This window comes from Myotis daubentonii, chromosome 16, assembly GCF_963259705.1.
Source record: "Myotis daubentonii chromosome 16, mMyoDau2.1, whole genome shotgun sequence".
Lineage (NCBI taxonomy): Eukaryota > Metazoa > Chordata > Mammalia > Chiroptera > Vespertilionidae > Myotis > Myotis daubentonii.
The window spans coordinates 2,967,331-2,978,974 of record NC_081855.1 but is presented as its reverse complement, the minus strand read 5'-3'; the positions used below and the strand labels follow the sequence as shown (position 1 = coordinate 2,978,974).

General features: G+C 54.0%; 1 protein-coding gene across 9 annotated transcripts in view; it reads right to left on the bottom strand.

Annotated features, from left to right (window-relative positions):
* The window catches only part of MPRIP (myosin phosphatase Rho interacting protein), a 206,504-nt gene that overhangs the window by 74,898 nt on the left and 119,962 nt on the right, over positions 1 to 11,644 (bottom strand). For all 9 annotated transcript variants that reach the window (XM_059668332.1, XM_059668329.1, XM_059668331.1 and 6 more), the window contains 4 exons: positions 10,230 to 10,286; positions 8,965 to 9,033; positions 6,363 to 6,452; positions 2,625 to 2,734 (listed from right to left, as the gene is read on the bottom strand). In XM_059668332.1, the coding sequence (XP_059524315.1) occupies positions 2,625 to 2,734; positions 6,363 to 6,452; positions 8,965 to 9,033; positions 10,230 to 10,286 (326 nt within the window). The remainder of the gene's footprint in view (positions 1 to 2,624; positions 2,735 to 6,362; positions 6,453 to 8,964; positions 9,034 to 10,229; positions 10,287 to 11,644) is intronic.

Genomic DNA, 11,644 nt, shown 5'->3' with positions numbered 1-11,644 from the left:
AGATTCCTGAAGAGGAATAAACCTCCCGCGTAGGAGAGGCATCAGTCACAGCAGGCTGAGGCCGGCTCTCCAGGCTCTGTGGATGAACCCCCGAGATCCACAGCCTGGACAGGGGCCAGGGAGCAAAAAGCACACAGGAAGCCGCCTGGGCCTGCGAGGGCCAGTGGGGGGCTCTAGGGAACACCTGAAGGTAAATGGGACCAAAGAGAAAGGACCCAGTGAAAGAGGCTCCCAGGAAGAGAAGGGCCACCACCACCTCCTGGGCCACCTGTCCCGGCAGCTAACAGGGGAAAAACAAAGTGCTCCCAAGCGGCAGGGCTGCAAGCTCCCCGTGAACACCAAAGCGCACGGGAAGGAAAGTTCTCCAGCACAGACCTGACGCCCTGAGCTGAGGGGAGCAGGCGCAGGCCGTGGGGGTGACGTGGAACACTGGAAGCAGCAGCCACGCCAGGACCGCCAGTCTCTCCAACAGAGGAAGCCCCACCGCTCCTCCAGACACAGCAGCTACCCCAGCACCTCTCACGTTTGTATGTGTTTCTAATACGTCCTTGGGACTCAGCCCGGTGGCACAAAAATCCTTATTTTCCTCAAACGATAGGAGCCCACGTCAAATAAGCACAAAGGCTGAAAACAAATCGGGGGGACAAAGTACTCCACTCACGCGAAAGTAAACCCTAGCCAGAGACAAAACGCCTGGTCCCTGGGCACCCGGCCCCGCAGGACGCCGAGCCGGCGTGGGAGAGAAGCGTGCAATGACAGGTTCTCAGTGCCAGCCTAGGGATGCACTCTTTTTCAAATCTCACCCGAGGATATGTCTTTGTTGATATTTTAGAGAGAGAGGAGGGGGGAGGGACATTGATATGAGAGAGAAACATCCATCTGTTGCCTCCGTACACGCCCTGATGGGGGATTGAACAGCAACCTAGGCATGTGCCCTGACCGGGAACCAAACCTGCACGCTTTTGGTGCATAGGACAACGCTCCAACCAACTGAGCCACCCGGCCCTGCCTGAGATCCCAAAGCTGACATCCCAGCCAGACCCTCAGTCTGAGGCACAGGGGCAGGCCCCAGGTGAGCACCAGGGCTGGCTGGGACAGGGTGAGCAGGTGAGTGCCTGTGGCTGTGAGAGGCCCTGACCTGAGGCCACGCAGCAGCCTCCAAGGGGAGGGAGCTAGATGGAGCCAGGTGCCTCTCTTGCTTTGCTCTGGGCATCCTCGAGGGGTCAGTGTTGGCCTCTGCTCCTCAGCGGGAGAGAGCTGGGGCAGCTGCAGAGCTGTCATGGCGCAGCCACAAGGGCGGAGTGCCTCCTGCAGGTCTGCACACAGGATGTGCTCGCGCACAGGACACCGACAGCCTGTCCCACTCACCATCTCCTGGCCTTACCAACTCAGGAACAACGGACTATCCTGTTGTTTAATAAATAAGTGAACAAACAATGCCAACAAATATGGGAAAGAACTAAAGAAAAAAGTTACTTTGGGTTCCTTTCCTTTCTTCTGGTTCAAAGAGGTACAGTGTCTTTAAAAAAAAGATTTGGGCCCTAACTGGTTTGGCTCATTGGATAGAGAGTTGGCCTGTAGACTGAAAGGTCCCAGGTTCGATTCCAGTCAAGGGCATGTACCTTGGTTGCGGGCACATCCCCAGTAGGGAGTGTGCAGAAGGCAGCTGATCGATGTTTCTAACTCTCTATCCTTCTCCCTTCCTCTCTGTAAAAAATCAATAAAATATATATATATAAAGACTTTGCTTAAAAAAAAAAAAATTGCATGGCCATAGCTGCCCCAGGCACCAGAGGGCACACTGCAGGCACCAGGGTCACAGAATGTTACCTCCGATGCAAGAAATATACTTGAGGAGTCATTCAAACTGTCTGAAAAGTGTCAGTGACAGGTTCTCAGACAGGCGTAGGCTCTGAAGCCTGAGGCGAGAGCAGCAAAGTGTGGGGCATCACAGGGCCAGCTCCACACACTGGAACCATGTCCTCTTTCTTTTAAAATGAAAACCAGCAAGTTTCTAACCTTCAGGGTTGGAGGAGGAAGGCACACAGTGAATCAGGAGATACATGAATCAAAGAGTATTATGGGGATGAACAGTTTCCAACTTAGGCTCCAGTACCGAGAATTTCAGAGAACTTTTCCTGGTTGCAGGCCTCTCCCCCTCCCACCCCCCCACTATGCACGCACACGTGTGTGTGTGTGTGTGTGTGTGTGTGTTTGTGTGTGAGAGAGAGAGAGAGAGAGAGAGAGAGAGAGAGAGAGAGAGGAGAGAGAGAGAGAGAGAGAGAGAGAGAGAGTGTGTAAATGCTGTGGTGTCTTATGAATGCAGCCTCCAGGGCTGCCCTCACCCAATGGAGCATAGCGCCAGTTCCAGGCCCACACCAGAGGGAGCTTAGTCCACCAATCTCAGTTCTGACAGTGGCACAAATGATACTTAAGTGGCTCTAATGCAAGAAATACTTACAGGAGGAAAAGGTAACCCCACACAGAAAAACCAGGAGCCAGAAAGAGGAGAGCAGGGCCAGCCAGCGCGGGGCAGAGGCGGCAAGGAAGAGGGCCGCACTGGTCTCCAGCTCAGGTCCCGGGAAGCGCCAACCCCTGGGGAAGGTGGCTCCCTCAGGCTTTACCTTGTCACATCTGGGGCAGAGGTCGGATGGACGTGCTTCATGATGGTCTGGATCCAGTTCCGCCGGATTCCCGACGTCATAGCGGAGAGGGTGAACTCGCCCTCCTTCGTCTACACAAAGGACAAGGCAGTATCAGTGACCATGTCCGCCCGCCCACCCTCAGAGGTCAGTCCTGCAGGGAGGATGTGGCCAGGCGGCCATCTTAGGAGCACCATGCACAGCCACTGGGAGAAATGAGACCTGAGAGCAGAGGAAACAGCACCGTGCTTTCCTGGGAATGGCTGTCGCCGGGACCTCTCTCTGTGGGACTCAGCGGGCATGTCTGGCACTGGGGGGACTCGCCTGCTCTTCAAGAAACTCACAGGCTGCAGGGAGAGTGTGAGCACATGGGGAGCAGTGGGAGAAGCCCAGAGCACAGGGGCTGAGTTGGACCATGAGGGTGAGGAGGGTGGCAAGCGGATGGGGAAGAGGCGCACATCCCAGGCATGGGCCACAGTAAGAGCCCAGGCCTGGTGCCCTGTAGCCAGGCTCATCAGGCACAGGCAGGCGGGCGGGGACAGCAGGCATGAGGCTGGGCAGGAGGCGTGGTCATGATGGAGCTGTGTCTCTGGGACTGACAAGAGGCAGGGAGGCCTGCTGGGCGGTTAGGGCAGGTGTCCAGGGAATTAGAATTCAGGTGGTAACCGAGGTGACAGAGAAGAGGGCAGGGAGCACTTCTGGGACAACCCCTCGGCCCCCGACCTGGATGAGCTGATGGGTCATCAGTCAAGATAGGGAGCCCTCCTGTAGTGGGGAGCTGTGCAGGCCGCAGGGGAAGGAAGCTAGATGGAGGAGCAGAGAAGCAGCACGCCAGCGAGGGGGGGAGTGCCTCTGGGGCAGGTCCCTCCAGAGAAGGCACGATGGGAACCCAGGTGGTGGCCACATGGAGCCCACTGCCCTGCTCCTGCAGCCACAGGCTCCTGTCTCACAGGAGGGGGGTGTCGTCCTGTTCTTTAAGCTGCACAGGCTACTCGGAAACAAACCCATGAGAGGTTAGCAAATCAGCTGATGGGAAGATGAAACCACCAAGATGGTGTGGGTTGGTACTGGCGTGGCCATGGACCAAAGCTCAAGATCACGTGCCAGACTGGAGAGCTGCAAAGTGCAGCCTGGACTTGACCTCAGCCTCCAGCTCGGCCCCCAGTTAGAGACCTTTGGTTTCCCTTGCTGTGCTCTGAAGGTGGGGCCATGGCCTTCACGCAATCTGAGTGCTGCCTCCCTAGGCCCTGGCCCTGCGTGTCCCGGGGGTCGGCTCACACTCGTCCTGGGGTCCTCTGCCGCCTCCCGCTCCTGGGTCTGGTGTCTCTGCAGGCTGGTCTCGGCCATCTCCACATTCTGCCCCAGGACCTCATCTCCCACCCCCGGGAGGCTCTTTCCCAACTGTGGGCCCACACCTGGCTGCCTGTCTAATGTCCTTAGAGACTAGCCCATCACAGCCAGAATTCCAGAGGCTCTACTCCTTTTGTGAAGTCACCTCTGCTGCCCAACTTCTGCACAAGGCTTGCCATGCTCTGGGCACCCGCCCTCACGCCTGCCTCCTTCCTCACCTGCCCACAACCACAGCCCATGGGTACCTCCTCCAGTACCTCTCAACCACTTCTCTCTTTTCTGCCCACCACTGTGCCTGCTTGGTCTCCTGCCTCTACCTTCTCCTCCTTTAACCACTCGCATGTCCTGCTGGCTGTGTCTTCCTACACGAGGTAATGGTTCCAGTACCTTCCACAACAGCAGGACAAGGCTGATTTCTGTTCCGGCACTGGGGCTCCCACGGTATCCCCTGCCCAGCTTCTGCACTTAGCTCCCTTGTAGGTGCCACTAGTTCTGGTGGCTGCGCCAGGGGCCCTGCACACTCATTCCTCATCCTTGCCTCTCAAGATCCTGAAACTCCCCAGGGACCCGAGCGGAGAGCCTCCAGGACCTGCCCTCCATGCTGAAAGTGACCTCTCGTGACCTAGACCCTCAGCCACGGGCCCAGGGAAAAGCATCAGAGCCTGGGTAAGGCCCGTCCAGGGGAAGGGAAAGGCGCCAGACTGACGGGGAGAGCAAACCGCGTGGCTCGGGCCCTCGATGATGAAGTTGTAACTTGCTCAGTGAGGGGAGCTGACTTTAGTGGCAAGCCACCTCTCACCTTAGGACACCCTGCCCTGAGAAACCTGCTCTTTAAGATGGGGAGGGGTGGGTTGGGGGGGGCCAGCATGGCGCCTAGTAAGCCAGAAGTCACCACTGCCACCAATACCGCCTGAAGACAAGAAGTTCAGAGCATGTCTGCTCCTCCTGCAGGGACAGGGGCAGAAGGGCATCAGAGTGGGGTGGCTAAGACCCTGAAATCCACAACCTCACGTCCTGGCCCTCATGCCAGGCCCCTATGCAACTCCCAGCTATGCCGTGGCACTCACAGGGGAGAAATGCCATGACCAGCGGCCCAGTGGGCTGTGGGCTGTATTTCTCCTTATAATGCACACAATGGCCTTTTAAGTTTGGTTAATATGACTCAGTCTCAACGTGCTTGATCCACTCTAGTCCAATGGTACAACCGAGGGTTTATACCCAACCACCTGAAGGTAAGACCCTGTAAAAGTTCCAGGTCCTGTGAGGCAGAGCCGGGGCCAGCCTGGCGGTGCAGCTGTCGGGCTGTCCGTTCGGTCACAGGCTCTGGCACCAAGTGGCCCTGGCTCCTGGGAAGCAACCTGGGAGCCTGTAATTCAGGGCGGAGCAGGCTACGCTATAAAGACCAGCCATCAGTGAGGCTGGGCTAGGGGCCACGTGAAACCAGCTGACCTCTGAGGGGAGGCCTGGAGGCTGTGCTCGACTACATGGATGTGACTCCATCCATCATGACAGTTATGAAACCTCAAGAAAAACTCAGGCTTCCTGGGAAGGAGGCACTGGGTGTCACAGCCACATCAGGAGGGGTGTGTTCCCAAGGACATGGATGCTTATGTTGAGAGCCTTGCAGTGGATGGCGATGCTCAGGTCTCGCTTCCTTTGTGGCTCTAATGGTACCTTCTCCCAAAGTGAAACCACAGCCTCGGTCCAGTGCTTTCCTGCGCTCTGGCTAATTCCTGACCCTGAGGATGACTGAGGCGCCCTCGCCCTGCAGCTGGCATTAGAGAGCAATGTGGTAGGCAGGGGATGCGCTAACTCCAGGTAGCCCTGAGCCACCGACTTTCATGGAATGGACAATGAGCACTGTCTTAGTCATCTAACCAGGTCATTTTTGAGGTCAAGGGCAATGACTTGCTCGTCCGAGTCCCTTACAAGGTTATGGGGGGGGGGGGGCGACGACCTCATGAATTTTCAAATTTATGACTGATGACCAGAAGAATAAGAAAGAACAGGTGAACTGAAGCCTAGTATTCTGAGATTTAAATAGTTAACACTTTCATTCTTATTCCTTACATATCCACCCAATGTCCCAAGCTCCAGGATAAAAAAAACCCAAAACTTCAGTAACAAAGCTTCTCAACAGTCTGGAAAGAAGCTAATGCCTAATTGTTTGCTGAGATCACCAACTGGGGGAGGGGTCAGGTGCCACAGGACTGAGGAAGAGCAGGACAAGGCGCCAACACTGACGGGAAGAACGCCTGCTGGCCAGGCATGTGCGTCAGGCCCGCCCACAAGTGCCCAGGACTAGGGTCAGGTTCTGAAGAAATGTCCCAGCCAGTCAAGCCTGTCTCCAAACTCCATCCCTGGGCTCACATGTATCTGAAAGCCATAATTTCTCTGCACTGGATACTCCGTGACATCATAACATGTAGACAAGTCAATTTCCCCATCCAAGTCAGCCGCCTGCAGAGAGAAATGGGAAGAACATTAAGAGGTTTAGAAATAAAAGTGAAACTAGACAAGTTTTCACAGGGACTGTGTGCTGCCTTTCTCTTAGGGAGCACAGACCTTGCCTGCGGGGATAAAACCAGGCCGACACTCCACCACTTCCCACGTGTTCCCTGCCAAAGACACCCTATGTTGATGGTTCTCACATGTGCTGCCAGACGTCTTCACGCTCTTAGAAATGGAGGTTAGCTTCATCAAAGAGTTATGTGAGCTTTACCTATTGAAATTTACTATATTAGAAATTAAACTGAAAAAAATTTAAACACATCTACTCACGTAAGAATACAAATAAGCCCCTTTCATTTTTAAATAAAAATATTACTTAAAAAAGCAGTGATAAGAGTGGTATTGAATTTTTACAAATCTCTTTAATATCTGGCTTTTCACATCTGTTTCTGCATTCAGTCTGACGGATGCATTGTTTTGGCTGAAGTACATATTTCATGAAGTCTGACTTACACAAAAACAGAGTTGAAAGGGGAAGACATATTTTAAGTCCTCAGATAATGTGGTTCCTTTTTGATAAGTGGTAGTTTCTTAAAGGTTAACTACGAAGTGGAATCTGAAATCATATCAAGGAACTTTCTGTACTTGGTTACATACAGCCAGTTTTCCCTGCCCGTGGAATGGATCTTTCACCCATGCACAACTGTGTAGTTATATATTGGTCCTTTGGAAGAGGGTGAGTTACACACACTCCAAGTGTTGACACATCTCATTTCTAAGATCAAACACTGCATTTGTTAGTATCACTACCCATTTGGTCAGGAGAGTCTGTAAGAAAAGGAGAGCTGTCAAATTCTTGATGAATACGTTTCCCAAAGTTCCCGTTTCTGCTTGAAAGCTTATGTCGCAGCGCTGGCAATCACTCCTGTCAGTTGCTTTCCTAAAAGGAATAGGCTCACTTCGTTCATTTTGAAAAATGTCTGTTAACACCCAAAGGAAAGGAGCAGCTTGTCTGTTAGTTATCCTTTCTCCAGGGGGAGAGACGCCCAGCGGGCGAGCAGGCAGGCACGTGCCCAGGCACAGACGCCATACTTCGAGTGGCAGCAGAAGAGACTTATGCTTACTTCCCATTTCGAATATCAGAATATTAAAAAGATGGCTCTTCAATGATTAAGACTTAATAAAATTAGTAACTTTCTTTTTCTTTTGTTAATCCTCACCTGAGGATATTTTTTCCATTGATTTTTAGAGAGTGGAAGGGAGGAGGAGGTGGGAAGTGGGAGAGGGGGAGAGAGAGAAAACATCGCATGAGCCCTGACCAGGGCCAGGGATCCCTGCAACCCAGGCACATTCTCTTGACTAGGAATCAAACCCGTGACCCTTTGGTGTGAGGGCCAGCGCTCTAACCAGTGAGCACACTGGCCAGGGCTCTAACTGTCTCTAACTGTCTGGCAGTGAAGAATGCATGGCCGCTGGCCATCCGCGGCTGCAGCCTGCGATTGGGCTGAGACACCAACAGTTTCACCTGCCACTGCTTTGGCCACCAGTGTAAATGTGAATACAATGAAAAAAGCAAACAGCATCTTAGTTTTATAACAACAGTTTTGAGTACCCCAGCCCCCGAAAGTGTCTCCACGGCCCACACTCTGAGAACTGCTGGTTTATCCAAGTGGCAGACACACAGTGTGTGGTTAGGCACTTCATGTGCTTCTGGATCCCCTAATATCAGGCACACCAGGGGCCAACCCCCACCCTAGTCTACACCTACCCTGTATCACCAATATCTTTCCATTGCACTCCGTTAAAAACTTAGGTTTTTAGGTTCAGGGCATGTAAATACCAGCCCCTAGATAGACATTTAGGTTCTTTTCAGTTTCCTGCTATTAGAATAGTACTGAATGACTCGCCTTGGACACAGATCTTTTACTACATGTGGGAATATATCTGAAGGATTCCTGGAGTCGAACTACAAGGGAAGGTTAGAAACACATTTGCTAAACTGCTAAAAAATTAAATAAATAAAGGGTTTTCGTAGGTGAGGAAAGAGCTCCTCTGGTGGTCCTTTGACTGTGGAATCAAGACTGTCGACTGAGCCAACCACGTCCACCTGCCATGCTCTATGCTCATCCAGAGAAGAAAGGACAAGATGTTTTAGTTCAGTCTTCCAAAGACTCACGTTACCACAAACTCTCTTTGTAGAAAAAAACAAAACTGCTCATCCTGAGTTTTAAAATAAGACATCTTTGTTTTTCAAAGAAGTTGCTCAACCCCACTATGCCCAGGTGCCTGAAGCAGTGCCTCAGGAGACCCCCCGGCCAGGCAGGAGCCCGTGGTGAGCACATCCCAAATTGGCTGCACTGCACTCAGACTTCCCCCCAGGTCTGGACTGGGAAGGCCAAGACGGCAATGCAGACACCCGTCCACAGTCAGAGGGGGTTTCAGCCCAGCAGCCTCGGGCTCCCAGATGCCACCTGAACCCCTTCCGCTGTCTTCCCAATGGGAGCAAAGCCGAGACACTCACCTCCTCAGCCACCGAATCCCTGTAGTATCTCAGGCTTTGATCAGCAAGGACAAACCAGTGTTTCTTCCACTAAAATGGGAGGGAAAAGACAGACTCAACTCCTATGCAGTACCGCCTGCTCCAAGGGGTCTGTGCCAAGTCCCAGAGCACCTCCCTCTGCATGTGTAAAGCAGAGGGCGGGCGGCCCTGCCACAAGCAGCAGACATACACACAGAGAATCCACAAGGCCCAGCAGCCATGCACACAGGATTCCCGGGCACTTGCGAAGCCCTGACTCCCCAATGATAGGGTAGGAGGGGGAGCTGGGGTGGGCCATAGGCTATGGGCTCTTCGTAACCCAGAGGTGTGGCTGGTGAACAGCGCTTCACAGTCCTCAATTTCACTCCAGAGGCTGCAGTCAGGGGCCCTTAAGAGCTGAAAGGTGGCTGTGAAATCAGCATCTTCCTTCTAAGGAGGCACCTGGGAGCCATAGCCACTGGCTGGTTACCCAGAGGGTGCGCCCATTGCAGCCAGCAGGGCAAACCGATCAGCCAGATTCCCCTGACGTCACTGTGGGGAGCAGAGAGGGAGATGAGTCTCGGGCAAGGACGCGAGGACTGACAGAGGGGACGTTTGGCACAGCCACGCAGGAAGCGGGGAGAATGTGGGCGGGCAAGGTTCGGAGGCTTCCTGGTGTGACCTAGTAGGCTGCTCCTCAAGCCTCCTTGGAGTCTGGCCTTCTAGCCCCAACCAGGGTCAAGGTAGGGCTGGCAGGTCCAGTGGTAAATGGCTCTTCCGGCCTGAGTCTGATGGGAAGAATGTACTACAATGGCTCTCCCAGGACTGCAGCTGAGCTGGTGTCTCTGAGAGCCTTGCTGCCTTCAACCGCTGTCTCCTTGGCTGCCTTGTATGCACACACAAGCCAACCCTACAACCAGAGGTTTTCCCTGTTCCTGGGGAGCCTGGTCTCCCAGGGAACTTTTAGGGAAGACTGGCAAGTGGGGAGCTAGTGCTGGAGGATGGATGTCCCCACAGCCCAAGGCCAAGGTCACTGCTGGGCACAGGAGAGCAATCCACACCCTGGCAGCAGGCAGGCCTGCTGGCCCCTCTCCAGAAGCCCAGCCCACTGCAGCAATGGGGCTGTGATCCTCCACTTTTCGGAGGAGATGGGGGTCTGCCAGAGGTGGAGGCGGAGCCAGTGCTCACAGACCAGCCAGGGATAAGGCCAGCTCGGCCCTGTAGCTGCTCCCAGCCTCTCAGAAACCACAGAAGTTCTGCATACAAACCTGGCCATCCTCGTACTGCTTGGTCAGCCAGCCTTTCTTGAAATTCAGCAGGTCAGGCTGAGAAAAGAAAAAAGAACAATTCAGAGGAAACACTGTGGCATCTCAGTCATGGACAAAGGGTGACTGACAGCACATATTTTTGTCCAGATCTAACGGATACCAGGAAAAGGGGTTTCTTCGCCTACCAGATAAGCCTGCATGGCCCCCCTGGCCCCGGTGGGTGCTGCCGGCTGCCCCACAGGCACGCAAAGCTGTGAGGAGCGAGATGGCAAGATGGGCAGGCTACTGTGAAGGAGAGCCCGCCTCCTGTCCCGACAGCAGGGCTGCCTGGTGCTCTGAGACAGGCCCTTGCTCCATCTTCCTGGGAGGCACAGAAGACTGGCCCAGACAGAGAGTCACTGAGAGTATTATGTGAAGGGGAAGGTCTGCAGTGGCAGCTAGGAGAATTCATAAGTTCTGCAGAAGCCACGAGAGAGGGAGAGAGGGAGAGAGGGAGGGAGGGAGAGGGAGAGAGAGAGAGAGAGAGAGAGAGAGAGAGAGAGAGAGAGAGAGAGAGAGAGAGACCACTGAGCAGAGGCCACGTCTGGTTTTCAGCCAGACGCAGCAGCTACCGTGCCAAGACCCTCAGGCCACTTATCTGTACCAGGATGAAGTTCAGTCTCCATTTCCCTACAAGGAGTAAAACTAGGACAACAGACAATGAAGCAGGGGGTGCAGGACCACCAGTGGGGCTGGAACGAAGAGCTATCCCTGCTGGTCCCTCCTGCCCTGTGCTGTCCACACTCCCGCTGGGATCCCCTGCAGCCTACCTGGCCCCTGCCTGTGTGTTATGCCTAGTACCCCTTACAGCTGGTACCTCAGAGGGACACGGATCAGCCTTCCTTTCACCCCACCTGCTCTCTGCTTTTCTACCACCATCTTGAGCAGAAACAGGCTGTGGTGTCTTCCTGTATTCCAGGGCCTGGGAGGAGTCAGAACAGATGTGCAGGGCAGGACAGTGACCAACAACACCTGTCCCGGGAGTCTCTGCTCCAAACCCTGGAGCAAAACTCAGAGCTCAAGAAAAAATAAAACTTCCTCAGGTAAACCTCTTGTCCTTGCATCAAAGTTTCCTGTCAATTGGGCTGGTGGCTTGACACCCCAGTGGGAAAATGGAGACACCAGCTCTGGGCTCCTCAGGGGGCAAAGGACAAAGGCCGAGAGGAGCGCCAGGCCACCCCCAGGGCTTCAGACCTGTCGCTGCTGGTGGGAGTGATGGTGCCACCTGGACTCCCTCTGATCACTCCCTACCTGCACCCCCACTGCTCAGCTCAACTGACCTGAGCAAGGGCCTATTCTCCCTCTGTGGGGAAACCCCAACCAGAGGGGCTCCTGTCTCCAAAATGTCACAGAAACAAACACCCCAAATAAGAAGA